Here is a 21,805-nt window from a genome sequence, read left to right as displayed (position 1 = left end):
ATCTCCTTTTAGGAATTGTCCCTTATCATAAATTGAACTAAGAAAAATTAGGTCCTGGTCAAAGGCAGGAATGCAGTCCTTTGCTTTGTAGATGACACAGTCAAGCTCATCCTGTGGTGTAGAAAAAAGCTGGGTGGGAGGGGCTCTCAAAATACTTAACTGGATTTGGAAATTAAAATATTACAATTTAACTTAAATTTCATCACAGAGTAGAACATTACCTCACAGAGTGAACAGACAATACTGTTCTAAAAGGATGGGTTGAGAGGTTATTTATAAACACAGGAAATAGACTCAGGGTTTTAGCTTTAATTAGGATCGAAATAAAAAGAGATACATTATGCCTAACAATACACACAGATTTTTTTTCCTTCATTCACTTTTCCTCTTTTTGTCTGTTTTTCTCTCATACTATGCAAAATACAAATTTCAAAAATTTCTCTCCATAAACTTTACAGGCATTATTAAGAAGTCCCTCAAACAAATCCACTAATAATAGTAGTCTATTTGGGAAAACTTTAAAGTTACCAAAACCAAAAAGAACAATTTAGTTAAAAAAAAATCAAATAATTAAATTTAAATAGAACATTAGTCCATTCAGTTAGCTACATCCGAATTATCCTCTTCATCCACAGGGACCTCCATCTCCGAAGCAGCATCCCTCAGCTTTTGAACCACAAAGACCTCCGACATCTTCTGGTGAGGAGAAAACGTAAATCTCTCCAGCACTACTCCAGTTTAAGCTTTGCCTGGTATAAGAGAGCATGCGCCAAAAAATTTCATGTAAATTTGGCTTGATCTTTGCAAAGCCTGTGCTGCTTTATGGGAGAGGGTGGTATTTGGTTAAAAACAACAACACCAGTCTTTTCCCATTTTGAAATTTGTCCCTCTTCATTTGTGGTATTATTTTATTATTAGAGTTCAGATTGGGAATTTTTTTTGTAGATTTTTCTGCAAATTTATCATAGAATAATCCTTAGCTAAAATAAGTAGAATAATTTGGGAAATTCTCTAATAGCTAGGTATTCTAAAGTATTCTATTATCCTATCTACCACCAGAAATAGGACACATTCTTATTTAATTCACTCAGCTATTAGAATCTTAGTTTCCTTTTGCATTTCCAAAGGTCAGTACTTCTTAATTTTCCAATTTATTTATTTTAGTTTTTAAGACATTTTCCTGTTTAAATATTTATGACATAATTTCTTACTGGACTGACAAAACTTCTCTTGCCTTTTTACCTATTTCATAGGATGACAGTATGTTCGCAGAATTTACTTACATGCTGTTACCTTTCTGGATAGTGACACAAAAATTTATGGCAATTAATTGACTTGTTTTGGGTTATGACATTCCATTTAAGAACTAGTTCACATGAAAAATGGTCAAGCCGGGGCATTGGTAGCTCCTACCTGTAATCCTAGCTATGAGGCTGAGATCTGAGGATCACAGTTCAAAGCCAACCCGGGCAGGAAAGTCTGTGAGACTCTTATCTCCAGTTAACCACCAGAAAACCAGAAGTGGTGCTGTGGCTCAGTGGTAGAGTGCTCGCCTTGAGCTGCAGAGCTCAGGGCCAGTGTCCAGACCCAGAGTTCAAGCCCCACGACCAACAGAAATCAAAACAAACAGGTCAAATGCACTAGTTCAAACAGGTATGAAGTCATAGTATATTTTAACTCCATTATGAATTTATCAATTTTTATATAGTTAATGTATTTTAACATGTGTGGGTTTAATTCAGTGATATTTATGCCTAAAAAACATCTTTGCAGTCTTTATGAACAATGTAAGGATGGTGGTAACTTTTATTTTGAAATAAATTATTTGCTTAATACTAGGAGAAATTTGAATTTGACAGTATGATTTTTATATAGTAAAAATCTTCTCAACATGTCTTTGGTATCGAGAACATTTATACATCTAATAGGAGCTTCAAATTGAGAGCTTAACCTTAATCATACTTCCTTTATTTTTGGTGAGATGGTTAAAACAATGAAAACATATCCATGAAATATCTTTATCGTGGGCCTTCATTTTGTTTGACATTGTCCTTTAATAGTTACCTTTTCAGTCTTCCAGGAAAAATTTTCTCCGCCCTCTAGATATTTGTGTTCATTACAGTATTAGATTTGTAATCAGAGAATTAGAGTCATTATGAAAGAGATGTTAATAAGGTTTTAGTATAGTTTTAGTATTACTAGAAAGATTTTATCATTTGTTTTCTAAACCTGAACTCTTTTGAAGAGTGCAAAGGTATATTATTGGTTATGATAGGACAGAGACCTTACTAGAACCTGTGGTCATCTAAAGTGCTGCTAATTTAGAAGTGATTCTGATGCACTTTTAATTCTTTTAAGAGTTTAGTGGATTCATAATTCTGTTTTTGTGTTATCAGAATAATTTTAAAAGATTTTTCAAAATACACATTTATGCTTCCAAACTCAGGGATTCTGATTCTGTGTGTGTGTGTGTGTGTGTGTGTGTGTGTGTGTGTGTGTGTGTGTGTGTGTGTGTGTGTGTGTGTGTGTGTGTGTGTGTGTGTGTGTGTGTGTGTGTGTGTGTGTGTGTGTGTGTGTGTGTGTGTGTGATTCTGATTCTGTGTGTGTGTGTGTGTGTGTGTGTGATTCTGATTCTGTGTGTGTGTGTGTGTGTGTGTGTGTGTGTGATTCTGTGTGTGTGTACTGAGGTTCGAATTTAGGGCCTAGTCACTACACCTTAACTTATTCACTCAAGCCTGGTACTCTATCCCTGAGCCAGAAGCTTTGCTTCTGCTTTTTAAAAAAAATTTTTTTGTGTGGTTAATTGGAGATAAGAGTCTCATGGATTTCCTGCTCAGGCTGGCTTCCTACCACGATTCTCAGTTCTCAGCCTCTGAATAGCTAGGATTACAGACTCGCATCCCACTGATTTCTTTGTTGTGTTGTCTGAGAATCTGCATTTCTTCTTTTTTCTTCATCATTGTCTTCCTACTCCTTTATTTTCCTTCTTCTGCTTCCTTTGCTTCTTCTGCTTCTTTTTCTCTTTTCTTTACTTCCCTTCTTCCTCTTTCCTTCCTCTTTTCCTCCTCCCTTCCTCTTCTTCCTCCTCCTCCTCCTTTGTTAGCAATGGGGTTTGAACTCTTGCCAGGCAAGCGCTCTCTCCCCTATATCATGCCTTCCTGCATTGTCATTTTTCAACTGTGATCTCACATTTATGTCTGGGCTGGCCTGGACTGTGATTTTTTCCATTTAAACTTCCTCTATATCTGGGATGATAGGCGAATAGCACTGTGCCCAGTTTTTTTTAATTGGTTGAGATGGGTGTCTCACAGAGTTGTCCCCCTATGTGTTTTTTGAAACTTGATCATCCCAATCCCTGCCGACTGAGCAGCTAAGATTATGGATATGAGGCACTGCACTTGGCTTTTTTTCCATTTTATTGTTCATCTTGATGATTGTTCTAAGTTGAGAACCACAAATGCGTTTTTTCAATTTTTTTTATTATTATAAAGATGATCTACAGAGGGGTTTCAGTTACAAGAACCACTAATTTTTACAAGTAGTATAAACCAATAATTCTTACAAGTAAAGGTATTTCTTTTATGTGTGTTGGGTATGATAATATATGTGAAAATTTCTTTCAGTAAATGTGTTCTATTGTTGATAAACTCCAATGTGGAGTAAATTCAGAAAAATAAACAATATGCCTGCAATCAACGTTTAATAGCAAAAATGCTATGCATAATATTTACTTTTAATGTCTGTTACTTTTGTTTTGCCCGTTTGTGAACTTTTAAGTTTTTTAACATAAGTTTCTGCATTTGAATAGGACTATATGATATGTTCACTTTTATGTATATACCCTTAAGGAAAGAAAAGAAATATGGTTGTTTATATTAAATCAAGATTAGAATTTATTTTTTCATCTGCTATAGAAGATAGCACTCAATATGCTTTAACCATATTCTTGGATACTTTGCCATTCATAACTTTAGATGTTCTATACTTACTTTGTTAAACTAATATAATGGATGTTGATGTCAGAGAATTTTTTTTCTGTTTATTAATTGAGAAGTAGAAAATAAAATGGAGAGACTAGTAAATCTAATTATTCTGAAGAATTATTTGGGAGAAAATTACTGTCCTGGGGCAGTATGTAAGCTTATTCTGCTTATAGTTTCTTGAGGTAAATTCTCACAAATCATATTTTTCCCTAATTCAGTAAGTTTCTTTGTAGTTGCCATTTTTATTTCAATATTTTTAAAAATTTTATTCAGTATTTGATTTCATGTCATTGTGAAGTATAAAAAAAATAGATGAACCTGATACTCCTTGAGGAGTTTAGGGTCTGCTGTTATATGATTTCCCTTGTATGTGGTTTCATTTCCTGGTATAACTGAGTTTTATCAAATACAGGTTTACTTTCTGACAAGAAAACACATACCACTAGATTGAATTTTTCTTCCTTTCATATGTTCAAATGTTTAAATGTGTTTGTTGCTCAGATAAATGAAATGATTAAAAAATACTGCAAGTTTGATCTGTTTAACTATTCAACATGGGTAATGGGTAACACTTCATATTGGCATAGCCTGTGAAACTAGGTTGTTAATCATTTTAAGCTAGGTTGTTAAGCATAGTCAGTTTGGAAATTCTTATTTTCCTCTGTATTTTTGGAGCTCTCAGACATGATTCAATTTTAAATTATATTTTTGGGTGTTGAATTACTAGTAGCTTAAACTGCTAATTAAGCTCTTTACAGTATTTTGCATTCATGTTTAGAAGTTAGGAAAAGTAGAAAAAATAAGCCAGGCATGGTTCATAACCTGTAAAGCTAGCTACTTGAGAAGCTAGGCAGCTCTGATTCTGTCTCAGACTTTAGAAAGAGCTGAGGTTGTAGCTTAGTGGTAGAACAGTAGGACTGAATTACTGACAGAATAATAATGAAAGATAGAAAAGAAATGATAATTTTTTTTTTTGGTCCGGTCATGGGGCCTGAACTCTGGGCCTGGACGCTGTCCCTCAGCTCTTTAACTCAAGGCTAGTGCTCTACCACTTGAACCACAGCGCCACTTCCAGCTTTTTTTTTCTGCTTATGTGGTGCTGAGGAATCGAACCCAGGGCCTCATGCATTAAAGGCAAGCACTCTACCACTGAGCCACCTTCCCAGTCCATGATAATTCTTTTAAAACCTTCCCCCAAAAGGTTGTACAGTAGGTTAAGATATGGTATGGCTTGTTTTCATATTTTTTAGTGTATCTTTTTGTTAATTTAAAATATACAAAACATTGCTTATTTAAGAGCTAAATGCTTTGTTGGGTGATTTAGAATGCTCAGTTTTCATTTTGTTAATAAAATTATTTAGAATTAATTAAATATATTTGTACTTGAAAGAATGAACTTAGCTTTGCTATTCTTCTCCTTCTGTGCATTAGGCTACTGTGGAGCAGACATCAAGGCCCTGTGCACTGAGGCTGCCCTGATTGCCCTTCGGAGGCGTTATCCTCAGATCTATGCTAGCAGTCATAAGTTGCAGTTGGATGTTTCCTCAATAGTGCTCAGTGCCCAAGATTTTTACCATGCCATGCAGAATATTGTGCCTGCTTCCCAACGTGCTGTGATGTCTTCAGGACATGCGCTATCCCCCATTATAAGGCCACTGCTGGAAAGAAGCTTCAACAACATCTTAGCAGTCTTACAAAAAGTGTTTCCTCATGCTGAAATTAGCCAGAGTGACAAGAAAGAAGGTACTATAAACTACTTTTTTTTTTTTTTACTGTTTAGATGAAAAAAATACAAACATAATTTGCTTATAAGATTATTTATCATCGTATCTATGTATTTTAGGCCTGGTATACTGCCCATGATAAGGTTGCTGCCTGGGAATCTTTGTAAAATGTATGAACGAATGTTTGTTTACTCTTAGGATATAGTGACCATGTTAATGTAAGTGTGTTAACTATCTTTAGAAAGTTGATAATAATACTAGTTTAAGTTTATTTTTTTAGACACAAATTATCATTCATTAATACTCATTACAGTCCTATAGGTTAGGTACTTTAATTATATAGCAGAAATTGGAAAGGAACTTGAGATCTCTAAGGTTACTTAGGGCTGGGAACCCACTCCAGTCCAGGAAGCCCAATGCTACAGCTCATCCATCCTCTTACCTGTGTTTCTATAATGCATCTGTGGATGAATTCATTGAATGTACTATTGGCAGAGCACTTTGCAGTATGCTATTCTGATTGAAATGTAAACTATTGGTAAGGGAGAAAATTAAAACCTGATTATATTTTTTTTTTTTTAATTTTTTTATTGTAAAGATTCTATACAGAGGGTTACAGTTACATGAGTGGGGTAATGAGTACACTTCCTCTTGAACATTGTTACCCCCTCCATTGTTTTCCCCCTACCATCCCCTCCCTCCCTCCCTTCCCCAAGGTTCTTTTTTTTTTTTTTTTTTTTTTTGATTGTGATTAAGTGATTACTTAATTTCCGGAAATTCACAGTATTGTGGAATAATGATGCTCATTTAAAGTCACACGTTCATTCTAACTTTCCTGGAGCAAATTGTCTATCACAGTCTGTAATATATAACGGTGTTCATATGTTATATACCACACACGTGATCAGCAGCATGGGGATATTTAGTAGTGGTTCAACCAGATGAGTGGGAGTTCTTTGTTTCTTAAGTCCTGTTAGTTTTGTCATATCACCTAACATTTTGGATTTATCATCCGCTTATCAGGGAGACCATGTACTGTTTGTCTCTTCGTTCTTGGCTTACCTCGCTCAACATGATTCCTTCTAGCTCCATCCATTTCCCTGCAAATGCCATTATTTTGTCATTTCTAATGGCTGCATAATATTCCATTGTGTATAGATACCACAATTTTTGGATCCATTCATCTGTGGTGGGGCATCTAGGTTGTTTCCATATCCTAGCTATTGTGAACAGTGCTGCAATAAACATGGAGGTGCACGTGTCCTTGTATATTGGTTCCTGTTGTTCAGGGTAGATGCCTAGAAGTGGTATGACTGGGTCGTAAGGGAGGTCAATCTTTAGCTTTCTAAGGACCCTCCAGACTGCTTTCCAAAGTGGTTGTATGAGTGTACATTCCCACCAGCAGTGTAATAGCGTTCCTCGTTCTCCACATCCCCTCCAGCATTTGTCGTTGGCTGATTTGTGGATGTGGGACATTCTGACTGGGGTAAGGTGGTATCTCAGGGTTGTCTTTATTTGCATTTCCTTCACCACCAGGGATGATGAACATTTCCTCATGTGTTTCTTTGCCATTTTTATTTCTTCATTTGAGAAGTCCCTCTTTAGTTCCCTTGCCCATTTAGTAATTGGTTTGTTAGGTTTGGGAGGGATTAGTTTCTTGAGTTCCCTGTATATACAGGATGTTAACCCCTTGTCTGATATATTGCTGGTAAATATTTTTTCCCAATTAGTTGGTTGTCTTTCTAGCTTGGTTGCGATAGCTTTATCTGTGCAGAAGCTTTTTATTTTAAGGTAGTCCCATTTGTCGAGTCTCTCTCCAATTTGTTGTGACCCTGGGACTCTGTTCAGGAAGTTCCTTCCTGTGCCTATTAGTTCAAGTGTCTCTCCTATTCTGTCCTGCAGTAGTTTCAGAGATTCAGGTTTAATGTTAAGGTCTTTAATCCATTTTGAGTTGATGTTGGTGCATGGTGATAGGCTGGGGTCCACTTTTAGTTTTCTGCATGTGGCTGCCCAGTTTTCCCAGCACCAGCGGTTGAAGAGGCTGTGTTTCTTCCATTGTATGTCTTTGGCTCCTTTGTCGAATATCAGCTGGCTGTAGGCCTGTGGATTTATTTCTGGATCTTCTATTCTGTTCCATTGGTCTTCGGGTCTGTTTTTGTGCCAGTACCATGCTGTCTTTGTTATTATAGCTCTGTAGTAGAGTTTGAAGTTCGGCATGGATAGCCCTCCCATATTGTCTTTATCCCCTAGAATTGTTTTGGCTATTCTAGGTCTTTTGTTGTTCCATATGAATTTTTGGACTGTTTTCTGTATTTCAGAGATGTACGTCATTGGGATTTTAATAGGAATTGCGTTGAATTTGTATATTAGTTTTGGAAGTATTACCATCTTTACTATATTAAGTCGGCCTATCCAGGAGCATGGGAGGTCTTTCCATTTCCTAGTGTCTTCTGCAATTTCTTTCTTTAACTTTTTATAGTTCTCATTAAATAGTTCTTTTACATCTTTGGTTAGGTTAATTCCTAAATATTTTATTTTTCGGGAGGTTATTGTGAATGGGGTTGCTCCCTTTATTTCCCTCTCTTCCTGTACATTATCAGTGTATAGGAAGGCAACTGATTTTTGTGGGTTTATTTTGTATCCTGCTATTTTGCCAAAGTGATTTATGATTTCTAAGAGTTTGGGGATGGAGTTTTTGGGATCTTGGAGGTATAGTATCATGTCGTCTGCAAAAAGGGATAGTTTAACTTCTTCTTTTCCTATGCGGATCCCTTTAATGTCTTTTTCTTGCCTTATTGCCCTGGCTAAGGGTTCTAGGACTATATTGAAGAGGAGTGGAGACAGTGGGCATCCTTGCCTTGTTCCTGATTTTAGGAGAATTGGTTGTAGCTTTTCCCCATTAAGTATAATATTGGCTATTGGTCTGTCATAAATGGCTTTTATTGTTTTTAGAAATGTTCCTTCTATTCCTATTTTCTCCAGAGCTTTTAGCATGAATGAATGTTGAATTTTGTCAAAGGCCTTTTCTGCATCTGTAGCGATAATCATGTGATTCTTGACCTTGGCTCTGTTGATATGTTGGATTACATTTATTGACTTACGTATGTTAAACCATCCCTGTGTCTCTGGGATGAAGCCTACCTGGTCATAGTGAATTATTTTTTTTATGTGTTTCTGGATTCTGTTAGCTAGAATCTTGTTAAGGATCTTTGCATCTGTGTTCATCAAGGAGATTGGCCTGTAATTCTCCTTTTTGGTTGGGTCTTTGCCTGGTTTGGGGATGAGTGTGATATTGGCTTCGTAGAATGAGTTTGGGATAGCTCCTTCCTTCTCTGTTTCTCTGAAGAGCTTGAGGAGTATGGGTATTAGTTCTTGTTTGAAGGTCTTATAGAATTCTGCTGTGAATCCATCTGGTCCTGGGCTTTTTTTTGTTGGAAGACTTTTGATAGCTTCCTGTATCTCATTATAGGATATTGGCTTATTTAATTGGTTAACTTCTTCTTTGCTCAGTTTGGGCAACTTGTATTTCTCTAAAAATGCATCCATTTCTGCCCGATTTTCTTCCTTTAGAGAGTATAGCTTTTGAAAGTAGTCTGTTAGAATTGTTTGGATATCTTGGGTACGTGTGGTGATGTTCTGATTATATTTATATAATTTAAGTGTTTACACTTAAATTGATTAAGCTGCAAGATTATACTTTTGGGTTTGAGATTAAAAACACAAAGCCACTTCACAGAAAAATCACTCATTTACTTTCTAATCAAAGTAAAATCCATGAACTTTCCAGGGAAATTAATGTCTTAATAATCTTAATTTTCCCAGTGTATAACTCCAAATAGAAAATTCTTAAATAAACTAACATTAAACATTGAAAATATTACAACATTAAAAATAAACATTAAAATAACTTAAATACTATATAGTAAAAATCAGGAGCATTACTCAATGAATTTTGCTGTCATTATAAATAGCTTTTCAGAAACGATTTATTTTTAGGAAAAGATTTACCTGAAATATGAGTATGACAAAGCTTTTAATGCAATAATCAGTGTTTTTGTTGTTGGCTATGGGGATTGAACTCAGGGCCTGGGCACTGTTCCTGAGCTCTTTTGCTCAAGGCTAGCACTGTACAACTTTGAGCCACAGGGCCACTTTGGTTTTTTTGGTGGTTAATTGGAGATGAGAGTCTCATAGACTTTCCCGTCCGGCCTAGCTTTACACTGTGAATCTCAGATCTCAGCCTCTTGAGTAGTTAGGATTACCAGCACCCAGCTTCAAGTGTATTTTCATAACTGGGAATTCATACATTTCTGTAAAATTTTTCAATTTTTAAAATTTAGTTTACTTTCTGTAAAAAAAATAGCAAACTTTCCTGAATAATGAATGATGAATGAATACTGAATAATGGTAGCCCACTTATCTTTGAGAATTTTCATTTTAGAGAATTAACATCTGTTATGCTTTAATTTTATTTTCATAAGTATGAAGTGCACTTAGTTTCAGTTAATGGAGCTCAATAGAGAAGAGAAACCAAATTTTACTTATTTATGAATTAGATGTATTTGATTTGTTTTGCTCTTAAACACATATCCTTAAACATGAAATTATTATTCGAAAGTACTCAATTGCTAGATTTATTTAAAAATATCAATTTTGCTAAATATTTATCTTTTAAAGCCATTCAGTTAGCTCTGACAGTATAATTTAGATCTGATTTTATAAACCACCCTTCTATTTGCTTTGACTCCTGTCAAAAGCTATCTATCTATCTGTCTGTCTGTCTGTCTGTCTGTCTGTCTGTCTGTCTGTCTGTCTGTCTGTCTGTCTGTCTGTCTATCTATCTATCTGTCTGTCTATCTGACAATCAAATTGTCCATGCTGGCCTCAATCAGCCCTTCCAACTCAGCTGGTTGGATAAATGGGATTACAGGCATGTGCCTGAAGTTGGTTTATGTCAGCCTGAATTCTCCTTAGCTCTTCTGCACATTTAAGCATTGCTGTTTATTGAATGGATTGCTACTTTGAATAGGTATGTGTAGTTATTAATACTTCATATTATAGTCTAAGAAGTTTTAAGTATTGTATTCCCAGTAAGAATTTTAGTTTTAATTAGTATACTGAGTAATATCCCAATGGCCCATAGAGAAGACTAAAGCTATTTTAATAATGAGTGCATGTTTAAGACTGATTTTTGACTGAATTCCGCTAGTGCTCTACCACTCAAGCCACAGCGCCACTTCCGGCTTTTTTCTTTTTGCTTATGTGGTGCTGAGGAATCGAACCCAGGGCCTTAGGCATGCAAGGCAAGTGCTCTACCACTGAGCCACCTTCCCAGCCCCTGAATTCCTGACTCAATCTTAATTCATAAAATTTTCCGTGAAAAGTTGTATTCCATTTTTAAAAATGGGTCAAGTTGTTACTTTTTGTTGCTTCTTTCAGAACTAGACTTGCTATCCTATTAATTGAACCTAATATGAAAAAGACTGGTTTTGTGTCCAAATTTAATTCAGAGTTTTAGTGAGTAGGTGGAGTTTTATAGCATAACCATTGCTTTTCCAAGACTAATTTTGGTCAGCAGAGTCTCTCAAATTACATCTCATAATTCTTAGGTAGATAATCTAAAAAGGTGAAAAAAATTTTGTTTATAAATCTCATAATTCTTGTGCTTTTTTTGTTGTAACAGATACAGAAAGTTTAATTTTAGATGATAGTGAAGATGAGAATACTTTATCAATTTTTGAGACCAATTGTCACTCAGGATCACCAAAGAAACAGTCATCAACTGCTGCTCTACATAAGCCCTACCTTCATTTTACAATGTGAGTAATTGATATCAAATTTCTTTGAATTTAGGAGGATTTTTGTTACTTTATGCTTAGAATTATAGTATATATTTATAACATTGAAGTATTTTTTTGTTTGGACCCAACTCTGGAGCACTTTCATTGTCTTTTTGTGTGGTTATAATTACTTTGTTCATCAGCTTCTTGAGATTAGCTTTTCCAATTTCCAATTTAAGTATCTAAATAGAGAATATTTTCTGCTAGTTTGCTTTGAAAAAAAATGTGTGTGTGCATGCATGTGTATTGGTGTGTATGTGAGTAGAAATTAATATATAGGCCCCTATTTTATGTCTTTTTGTTTGAATTTGAATTAAGCTGGATAAAAATAAAACATTTATCTCAAACTTTAACTTGTGAGAAAGTTCAGGTGATAATTTAGGGACCTTGAGACTAATAAAGAGACTTCAAATCCAAAATTACTCAGTGATTAAACCAATAACTTTGATTCTGTAAAAGCACATTAATTTTTGCAATTTGGATTTTATGATTTTTTTACTTTTCTCTTTTTATTATCTGTGTTAAAGCAGCTTTTGCTGTGCTATAATGAGTAAATGCTTTTAATGGAAATGTAATTTTGAATTAAGAGACCAAGTGTCTTCAAATAATAACAGCATCATTACTTGCATTTACATAATTAGCACCATATGAAGGACCATAAAGTTCTAGTCAGGTAGGTTTAATAGCATTTCGATTTAGATTAGCCTGAATTGTATATACCTTAAGTAATTTTTCTTTGAAGTATTTTAAACAAATTTAAATCTTCAACTTGAGTCAAATTTTCCTCCTGTAGATTTTAGGGGAGATTTTATTTTTTTATATTTTTGATAGTAATGGGATTTGAACTCAGGGTCTTGTGCTTGATAGGCAGGACCTTCTACTACTTGAACCATCCCTCCAACTTAGTGAAATGTTGATTTGATTATTTACATTGATAACCTTTATTATTTTATAATCCTTTTACATTTTAAAAATGAGCCTAAGCCAGGCACTGGTGGCTCAGGCCTGTAATCTTAGCTACTCAGGAGGCAGAGATATGAGGATCACTGTTCAAAGCCAGCCCAGGCAGGAAAAGCCAGGAAACTCTTATCTCCAATAAACTACCAGAAAACTGGACATTGTGGCTCAAATGGTAGAGTGCTTGCCTTGAGCTGAAGAGCTAAGGGACAGTGCCCAGGCCCAGATTTCAAGCTCCACGACCAACCCCCGCCCCCCCCCCCCAAAAAAAAATAAGTGAGCCTAAATTACTTCTACTCATTCTTTTTTTTAAAAAAAAATTGTTATTATTTTAGAATTTTTTTCCTTCATTTCCAGATCTTTTCTTTTATGGTCTCAGGAAGTTCTCTTAGACCTTTTTTTTGGTTGGTGTAAACATTTTCTGGATCCATTTTATTGATAATTATGGACAAGCTAGATACTTTTTTCTGCATTTACTTGGCTAGCTTATGTATGTTTGTGTATGTGTGTGTGTTATTTTGATAATCTTAGTTGTGTCAATTGAATTGTGTAATAGGAACAGTTAAACTATCAGATGATTTATGTTTCAGTTGTATAGGATACTTTGTGAATATAGAAATAGAATAAGCTTTTATTTCTAATTTTGTGTTTGACTTTTTTTAATGAAGAACATAATCTGACATTGATTTAATATGTGCCTATTGTACGGCTCATTTGTTTAGGAAGCTTTAATGAAGAATTTTTTTAGTTTCCTATATAAGTTCTCTTACCTTACTGGTTTCACTTTTATTAACTGCAAGAGAGCTTTATACTAGAGTAATCAGATGTGTCAGTAATACCCATTAATTTATCTCTTTATTCATTCACTCATTCTTCCAATTTTCATTTTTTATTTTTTATTATATGCTAGGGCCTATACTTGGTTCTGACAACTTAAGCATGAATAAGGTATACATAACTTTTACTCTGGAAAAGTTCTTGTTATTGGAGATAGTGAAGATTGTGATATAACTAAAGTTTTGTGAAAGTAAAGCTAATAATTCTGTTGGGAAAAACAAAAGCTTCACATAGACACACTTTCATTTTGAGATTGAAGATCAGAGTTAGCTTGTGATTGCTCATTACATACTAGACACATGCTAGGTTATGTAAATTATATAGCATTTGTGGTATCCTTGTTTTATAGGTGAAGAAGCTGAAGCATGAATGAATAAGTTCAGGAAAAATGCTGCTAGCAGATTGCAAAGCTAGGCTCTGTGCCATTTGTTTCCTGAGATTGCTTTCCCCACCCCCCCAAAAAAAAAACAAAACGAATTTCTGAGTATAACAGGTAGAGAATAGTACTGTCCAACTTCTTTGAGCAACTTGGGCAATTGGATTTTTTAAACAGTCTCCCAAAAATATACATATTTTTAAATAAGGGCTACGTAAATATTTTTGTTTGATTGATTTTCTATTTGAGAAACGTATGAACATGCCAGGTGAATGTATAAAAAGGTAATAGGAAACAAGAAAGCCTCATTTAGTGCGAGTCTCCAGCTGTACTAGCATGGCATTTCTGATGGGTTTCTGGGAATAGTGTCCTAACACAATGTTGAGATACTTTATCAAGATTTAAGATAAATTAGAAATCAAGATAGTTAAGGTCTACCCATCTAGTAAAGAAGTCTTATGATGGAAAAATAAGTTTTCTTTCTTAGTTTATATTACCATAAGAGGATTAGAAACAGAGCTTTCTGAGGTTTTTAAAATGAAAATAGCTTTGTTTTTTCTGATTAGAAAGATGATATACTCTGTAGAAAATTCAAGTAATAAAGAAGAGCATAAAGAAGAAAGTAAAAATTAAAGTCCCAGAAGCTGAAGGTAATATTTGTTAAAGTTTTGGTGACCACACATCCATGTTCTCTTTATGCATATAAATAGACATACACATTATTTTATGAAGATTATATCCTCCTGTAAGTTGTTAATGTAACTTGTTTTGTAAATTCATTATGCTGGAAATGTTATTTCATGTCAGGTTATGTTTAATGTCATTCTTTTAAGATAGTTGCATAAACTGGGCGCCAGTTGCTCACATCTGTAATCCTAGCTTTTCAGGAGGCTGAGATCTGAGGATCACAGTTTGAAATCAGCCCAGGTAGAAAAGTCCTCATGAGACTCATCTCCAATTAACCACCAGAAAACTGGAAGTGGCGCTGTGGCTCAAGTGGTAGAGCGCTTCCCTTGAGCTGAAGAGCTGAGGGACAGCGCCCAGGCCCAGATTTCAAGCCCCACTACCGATTATCTCCCCCCCCCCAAAAAAAAACAACAAAAAGCAAAACGGATAGCTGCATATTTCCTATTTTTTAGATGTTCTAAAATTTATACAACTTAAAAAATTGAAGTTTTTAGTGGTTTTTTAAATAAAGCAATAGACATCTTTCTAAGTCTACATCTTTACATTATTATCAGAATCAGAGCTTAAGGTAAATATTAAGAACCATGATTGCCATTTCAAAGGGTGCATACATTTAAAACCTTGTTAAAGTGCTTTCATGAGGGTTTTTACCAATTTTATATCCTTGTCAATTTTGAGCCTTTTTTTTTTTTTTGTCTGTGAGTGTGTGTTTGTGTGTATGTATATGTATGGTATTAGGCATCAAATCCAGGCTTTGTATATACTGTGTAGATGCTCTGCCTTTAGGTTATACCCCCATTCCTGTTTGTATCTGTAAAATATCTTCTTGTTTATATTACTCATTTTTTTCTTTCATATATTTATTGAAGTACCTATTATGTGCCTAATACTGTCCTTGATACTTGAAATATGCCCATGAAAAAAAATGAGCAAGTTCCCAGCCCTTACTGGGATACCTTTAAGATCAAGGAGACAAACAATAGGGTAGTAATTAGATAGATAACAGATGATAAGCAGGTATTAAAAAAGCAAAAAGTGATCAGTGGATAGGGTGATGATAGCTTGAAGATAGGGTGAGTTACAGAATATTTTCAAACATATATTTTGGCATAGATTTGCTAACAGTAATTTTAGAAAAATTGTTTTCTTTTGATCCACTTATGAAAGTATTTGTTTTCTCACCATTTACATTTTTTAAATTAAGTTTTTTCAGTCTAATAGTTTAAAAAAAAAGACTTATTGTCAGGCTCTAGTGGCTCATGTCTATAATCATCTAGTTGGTGATGAAGTTCTTTTGAGTTTTCTTATTACCCTAATTTTAAGCAATTTCTTTTCCCTTCAAGCAGACCCTTAACTGGTTATCTTTCCTCCCATGTTTTTTTCTTCTTTCAGTAACCTTTCTCAAACTGGTAGGCTGAACTAGAGTTATGTTTTTTTTGTTTTTTTTTTGGTCAGTTGTGGGGCTTGAACTCTGGGCCTCAGCACTGTTCCTCAGCTCTAAAGCTCAAGGCGAGCGCTCTGCCACTTGAGCTGTAGTGCCACTTCTGGTTTTCTGGTGGTTTATTGGAGATAGGAGTCTCACGGTCTTTCCTGCCTGGGCTGGCTTTGAACCGTGATCCTCAGGTCTCAGCCTCCTGAGTAGCGAGGATTACAGGCATGAGCCACTGGCGCCCAGCTGAGTTATGTTCTTCAAAGCATGTACAATTGGATCACTGTATCTCTTGGGTTCTAGGACCATGCTTGGGTACTAAAACCTGTGGATACCCAAGCCTTAGATATAAAAGTCTATGTTTGTATTTATTTATTTATTTATTGAGTGAGTGAGTGAGTCAGTCATGGGGCTTGAACTCCGGGCCTAGATACTGTCTCTACTACCACTTTGAGCCACAACTCCACTTTTGGTGTTCTGGTTAATTGTAGATAAGAGTCTCATGGATTTTCCTGCCCAGGCTGTTTTCAAACTGTGATCTTCAGATCTCAGCCCTCCTGAGTAGCTAGGATTATAGGCATGAGCCACCAATACACAGCAGTATAATATTTATAGACTGTGGATATCCTCTTTTACATGCTTTAAATGATTTAGAGTTTATTTATAATTCATAAATAATGTGAATAGTGATAAGAAAAAAATATCTGTTCATGTTCAGTTCAGGTACAACTTTCCCCCAAATTATTTTAGTGAAGTTCTTGGTTATGGAACTATGTATGGAGGGTTGACTGTATATGATATGTTATTCCTCTAGGGTATAGAGTATATATGCTTTCTCTTTGTCTTAACTTTCTTTTATGTTTCAAACTTTTGTCACGGCTTCCAAAACCCTTCAGAAGCTGGATGCCAGTGGCTCATGCCTGTAATCTCAGGAGGCTGAGATCTGAGGATCATGGTTCAAAGCCAGCCCGGGCAAGAAAGTCTGTGAGACTCTTATCTCCAATGAACCATTAGAAAAATGGAAGTGGCACTGTGGCTCAAGCAGTGGAGCTCTTGCCTTGAGCTGAAGAGCACAGCACAGGGAAAGTGCCCAGGTCCAGAGTTCAAGCCCCACAACTGACCAAAAATAAATAAATAAATAAATAAATAAAATTTAAAAAACCTTTCAGAATCTCAGTGTCCATTTTCTTCTTAATACTTTTGTAGCTACATTGGTCCAGTATGTAAAAAAAATGCTTTGTGTGAGCTATTATCAGTAACCTCAAAGGTTTTTTAAGGTGCTTATTCTTTACACATCTTGATTTCCTTCCGTGGAATTCATGCTTTCTTCCGCTAATCTTTTGGGTTTCTACTTTTGTCACATTTTTCCAGGAAAGCTTTCTATGCCTATGTCTTAGATCCCTCATAATGCCATATGGTTAAAAAAAAAAATCTCACTAATTGCAGTGAATTATGGTAATTTGTAGGTTTGTGTTTTTACAAAGTACCAATCAATTGGTGACTTGGGTAGTATTGTTGAGTACCCAAGGCCAAGACATTAATAGGTATTTTACAATTGTTAAATAAATATTTTAAAATATTAACCTTTTCTGTTTTCCTTAGAATTCTTCTGCTTATGTCTTTTACTCATATAGATTAGGCTTTTGGAATTTATTTTATTGTGGTTTTGTTTTTAATTCTGCACATAGCTCCTTTTTTGGGGGAATGGAGCAGTGCCAGAGTTTGAACTAAAATGCTTGTGCTTAGGCAAGTATCTATTGCTGAGTCACACCTCCAGCCCTACCTTTTTGCTGGCTTTTTCTTTTTTGTGCTCATATTGGGGTTTGAACTCAGAGCTTGGTTGCTGTCCCCAAGATTCTTTTTCTCAAGACTAGCACTCTACCATTTGAGCCACAGCACCACTTTCAGCTTTTTCTGAGTAATTTAATAGAGCTAAGAAAGGACTTTCCTGCTCAGGCTGGCTTCAAACCGTGGTCCTCAGGTTTCAGCCTCCAGAGAAGCTATGATTGATTACAGGCATGAGCCACCAGTGCCCAGCTTCACTGGCTATTTTTAAGGTAGGGTCTTGCAGGCTTTCTGCTTGAGCTTTGGTCTAGACCTCTGTGTTGTTGCTGTCTGGCTTCCCTCTGTTAAAATAGGTCTTGTTGACTTTTTTGCCCAGGCTGACCTGACTGCAGTTCTCCCAATCTCAGCCTCCCATCATGCATGCTACTACTGCAGCCATCAATGGATTAAGGAGTCTTGAGAACTTTTCTGCCTAGGTTGACTGGGAACCACAATCCTTCCATCCTAGCCTGACAAGTGCTCTAACAGGTGTGCATCACCAGCACCTGGCTCACATAAATTGTTCATACATTAAGAACCATTCTTGGGCTGGGAAGGTGGCGCAGTGGTAGAGTGCTTTCCTCACATGCATGAGGCCCTAGGTTCGATTCCTCAGCACCACATAAACAGAAAAAGCCAGAAATGGTGCTTTGGCTCAAGTTGTAGAATGCTTGCGTGCCTTGAGCTAAAAGAGCTGAGGGACAGCGCCCAGGCACAGAGTTCAGGCCTCACAACCAACCGCGCCCCACCCCCCAAAAAAAAAGAACTATTCTTACTTTTGTTGAAATTTTTGCTTTATTTGGTTGTCTGCCTTATGGTTCAGGTTATAGTTTTTTGAGTTCAAAAATTTTTACATTTTTAAGCTGGGTGCTGGTGGCTCACACCTGTAATCCTAGGTACTCAGGAGGCTGAGATCTGAGAATTGTGGTTCAAAGCTAGCCTGGGCAGGAAAGTCTCTTATCTCCAATAAACCACTAGAAAACTGGAAGTGATGCTGTGGCTTAAGTGGAAGAGCGCTTGCCTTGAGCTGAAGAGCGCAGGGACAGCACCCAAGCCCCCACCAAAAAAAAAAAATTTACATTTTTGTGATTAAAAAATATATGTAGGAAAAATATAAACATTGTCTATATTTGAGTATGTATATATACTGATGGCCTAGTGGTAGAACACTTGTCTGCCCTGCATGATGCCCTAGATGTCACCCTAGTACATGATATGTACTTGTTTATAATTTTTTTGTTTTGTCTTTGTTTAGAATTAATTTTTTTATTCTATGAAACAAAGTTATAAATCCTCTATATTTTAAAATAATGGTTTATAATGCATTTCTGTTACATTTTTATTTTTAAGCTTTTTTTCTTGTATAAAATTCTCCCAACTACCAGGATTTATTTCCTGAGCTATCTATTATATTTCATTGCTTGTTTCTTTGGTGTACTCTACTTTCTATTACTATTCTGTAGTAAGCTTTACTATAAAACAAGGCACATCTTAATATAATACTTCAGTATTCAGTACCTAGGTTTTATCGCCATGTGGACCTGAATCTGTTGACTTTTCTCCCATCTTCTCCCGCCCTTTCTCTTCCTTTCTGTCTCTTTCCTTTTCCTTTTCCTTTCTGTTCTTTATGTATCTAGTCTTTGTTTCTAAGCTCAGTTTCATGCTTTTTTTCTGGGGGGGGGGGGTGTCAAGATTTGTGTGTGTCTTGGTACTGAGGCTTGAACTCTGGCCTTGAGAGCTCTCCCTTAGATTGTTCTTTCTTAAGGATGATGCTCTACCACTTGAGCCACAGCTCTGCTTGTCTTTTGGGTAGTTAATTGGAAATAAGGGTCTCACAGACTTTCCTGCTCAGGCTGGCTTTAAACTTTTAATCTTCAGATCTTTGCCTCCTAAGTAGGCAGGATTAGCCATGAGCCACTGGCACCCAGTTTTTGTGAAGATTTTTATTTGATATTGTGTGTTCAATCTTTTGTATTATTTTTGAAATTTGTGAATAGGTTCTCCTTTTTGTTTTCTCATTGGTTATTGATAGTTTATAAATTTGTTGATATTTTTTGTCTTATTTCTTTAACTGGATATTCTGTTATTGTTAGTGATTCTTTTGGATTTTCTAGTATAAAACCACATTCTATGTAAATATGAATACCTGTTTTCAATCCAGTTTAATTTTACTTTATTATTGTATTGACTTAGAATTTCTAGCACTACCTACCATGAGTAGCCAAAATTGTTTCATTTGTTATTTTATGGCACTATAACACTTAAAACACCAATATTTTATTTAATGTTTTCCTTCTCTATGTAAAGCTTTAGGTGTCATATTTGGGCAAGAATAGTTAATTTTTATTATTACAGAAACAAAGCTTACCACTTCTGAAAAAGTCCTGTTTTGACTATATAAAATTTTTTGGTGATTTTAGTTATTTACTGCTGCTGTAATAAAATGCCTTATACTGGGTAATTTATAAACAGCATAAATTTATGGTTTACATTTATGGAAACTGGGAAGATCAAGGTTAAAGTGGGTAGCATGTTTGGTGTCTGTAAGGAACGAGTATCTGGTTTCAAGATATCTTAAATGTTGTGTCCTCATACTGCAGAAGTAGCTAGTGGATGCTAACTAATTCTCTTAAACCCTTTATTTATATTTTTATACTTTTTATTTTTGGCAGTACTAGAGTTTACAATCAGGGCTTTGGTTCTACTAAGCAGGTATTCTGCCACTTGAACCATATCCCCAGCCTTCTCTTTAAACCCTTTAATAGGCTCTGTCTTCTTGGTATAACCATGTACTAAAGGCAGCACTTTCCAATTTTGTCAATTCAATTTATGGAAGACACATTCAGACCATAGTAGTGGGAGCATATACATAACCCTACAATATATAATTTTAACTATATTTTTAAAAATCATATTTTTAAATTAAACTTTTTTTGTGGTAGAAAGGTTTGGATTTAGGGCTTTATGTTTGCTAGGCTGGCTGCCACTTGAATCTACCACTTGAATTATGCTTTCAGACCTGCTTTTGCTGCTTAATATGGAGGTGGAGTCTAGCAAAGTCTATCTGCCTGGGCTGGCTTTGAACTTCGATCTTTTGGGCCTTAGTTTCCTGAGTAGCTAGTAGGGCTATGGGTGTAGGCCTCCAGTGCCTGGCTAAAAAACTATCATATTTAGAGTAATACTCAGATCCACATTTTTATTGGAAATAGGGGATTCTTAGCATTTGACTTGGAGTAAATAATAACTAATTTCATTAGCTTTTGCATCTCTCGAAGTTAATATATGTGATAAGATATAATGAATACAAAAGTAACCTTTCTTTTATTCATTCATTTATTTATTTAGTCAGTTGTGGGACTTGAACTGTAGGCCTAGGCAGTGTCCTTCAGCTCTTCAGTTTAAGGCTAGCACTCTACCACTTGAGCCACAGCACCACTTAATCTTTCTTTTAGAATGGATTTTATGTTTAAAACAACCTTGGTTGCTAAGATGGTCAGATAGTCAATATTTTAGAATCATGATTAATAAAGAAAATTACTATATTTTTAAAAAGTAAAGTTTTAATTTGAAGTTCAATTTTATTTGAATATTTTGTCTGCTGATTCATATTGATCTTTAGCGTGTATAGTTTTGAATCACTATTATGTCTTTCATGTATTACAGGTCACCATATCATCAGCCAACCTCTTACAGGCCACGATTGTTGCTGTCTGGAGAACGAGGCTCAGGTCAAACTTCTCACCTTGCTCCAGCACTTTTGCATACTCTAGAAAGATTCTCTGTGCATAGACTAGATCTCCCAGCACTTTATTCAGTTAGTGCCAAGACACCTGAAGAATCATGTGCACAGGTAGGTTTGTACTATATCTATGCTTATATCATGTACCTGGTGGTTACAGATAAGGCTTTTTTAAAGACTAACTAATATAAATATTTATTGTTAGCTTTCTAATATTAATAAAGAGATTGTTTTGATGTGTTCTATTTTTAAACATGTACTCATTGTTTTTCTCATTGTTTTCATGGTATTTTTTTCATTATTAAACTTTTAAGTGTTCTGTTTCATGAAACACTGTAGAAAGTATAAAGATTCTCCTCATTCCCCATACTACTCTTTCTAATTCTCTCATGTAGCTATGGTTTATTTT

At 35.4% G+C, this 21,805-nt stretch overlaps 1 protein-coding gene across 2 annotated transcripts in view; it reads left to right on the top strand.

The window, feature by feature from the left end:
* Positions 1-21,805, top strand: part of Atad2b (ATPase family AAA domain containing 2B) — a 134,446-nt gene that overhangs the window by 57,283 nt on the left and 55,358 nt on the right. For both annotated transcript variants that reach the window (XM_070025082.1, XM_070025081.1), the window contains exons 16-18: positions 5,415-5,726; positions 11,391-11,526; positions 21,321-21,507. In XM_070025082.1, the coding sequence (XP_069881183.1) occupies positions 5,415-5,726; positions 11,391-11,526; positions 21,321-21,507 (635 nt within the window). The remainder of the gene's footprint in view (positions 1-5,414; positions 5,727-11,390; positions 11,527-21,320; positions 21,508-21,805) is intronic.

The sequence above is a fragment of the Dipodomys merriami genome, unplaced genomic scaffold, assembly GCF_024711535.1.
Source record: "Dipodomys merriami isolate MVZ:Mamm:240054 unplaced genomic scaffold, mDipMer1.0.p SCAF_17, whole genome shotgun sequence".
Taxonomy (NCBI): domain Eukaryota; kingdom Metazoa; phylum Chordata; class Mammalia; order Rodentia; family Heteromyidae; genus Dipodomys; species Dipodomys merriami.
This window is presented reverse-complemented; position numbering and strand designations above follow the sequence as displayed.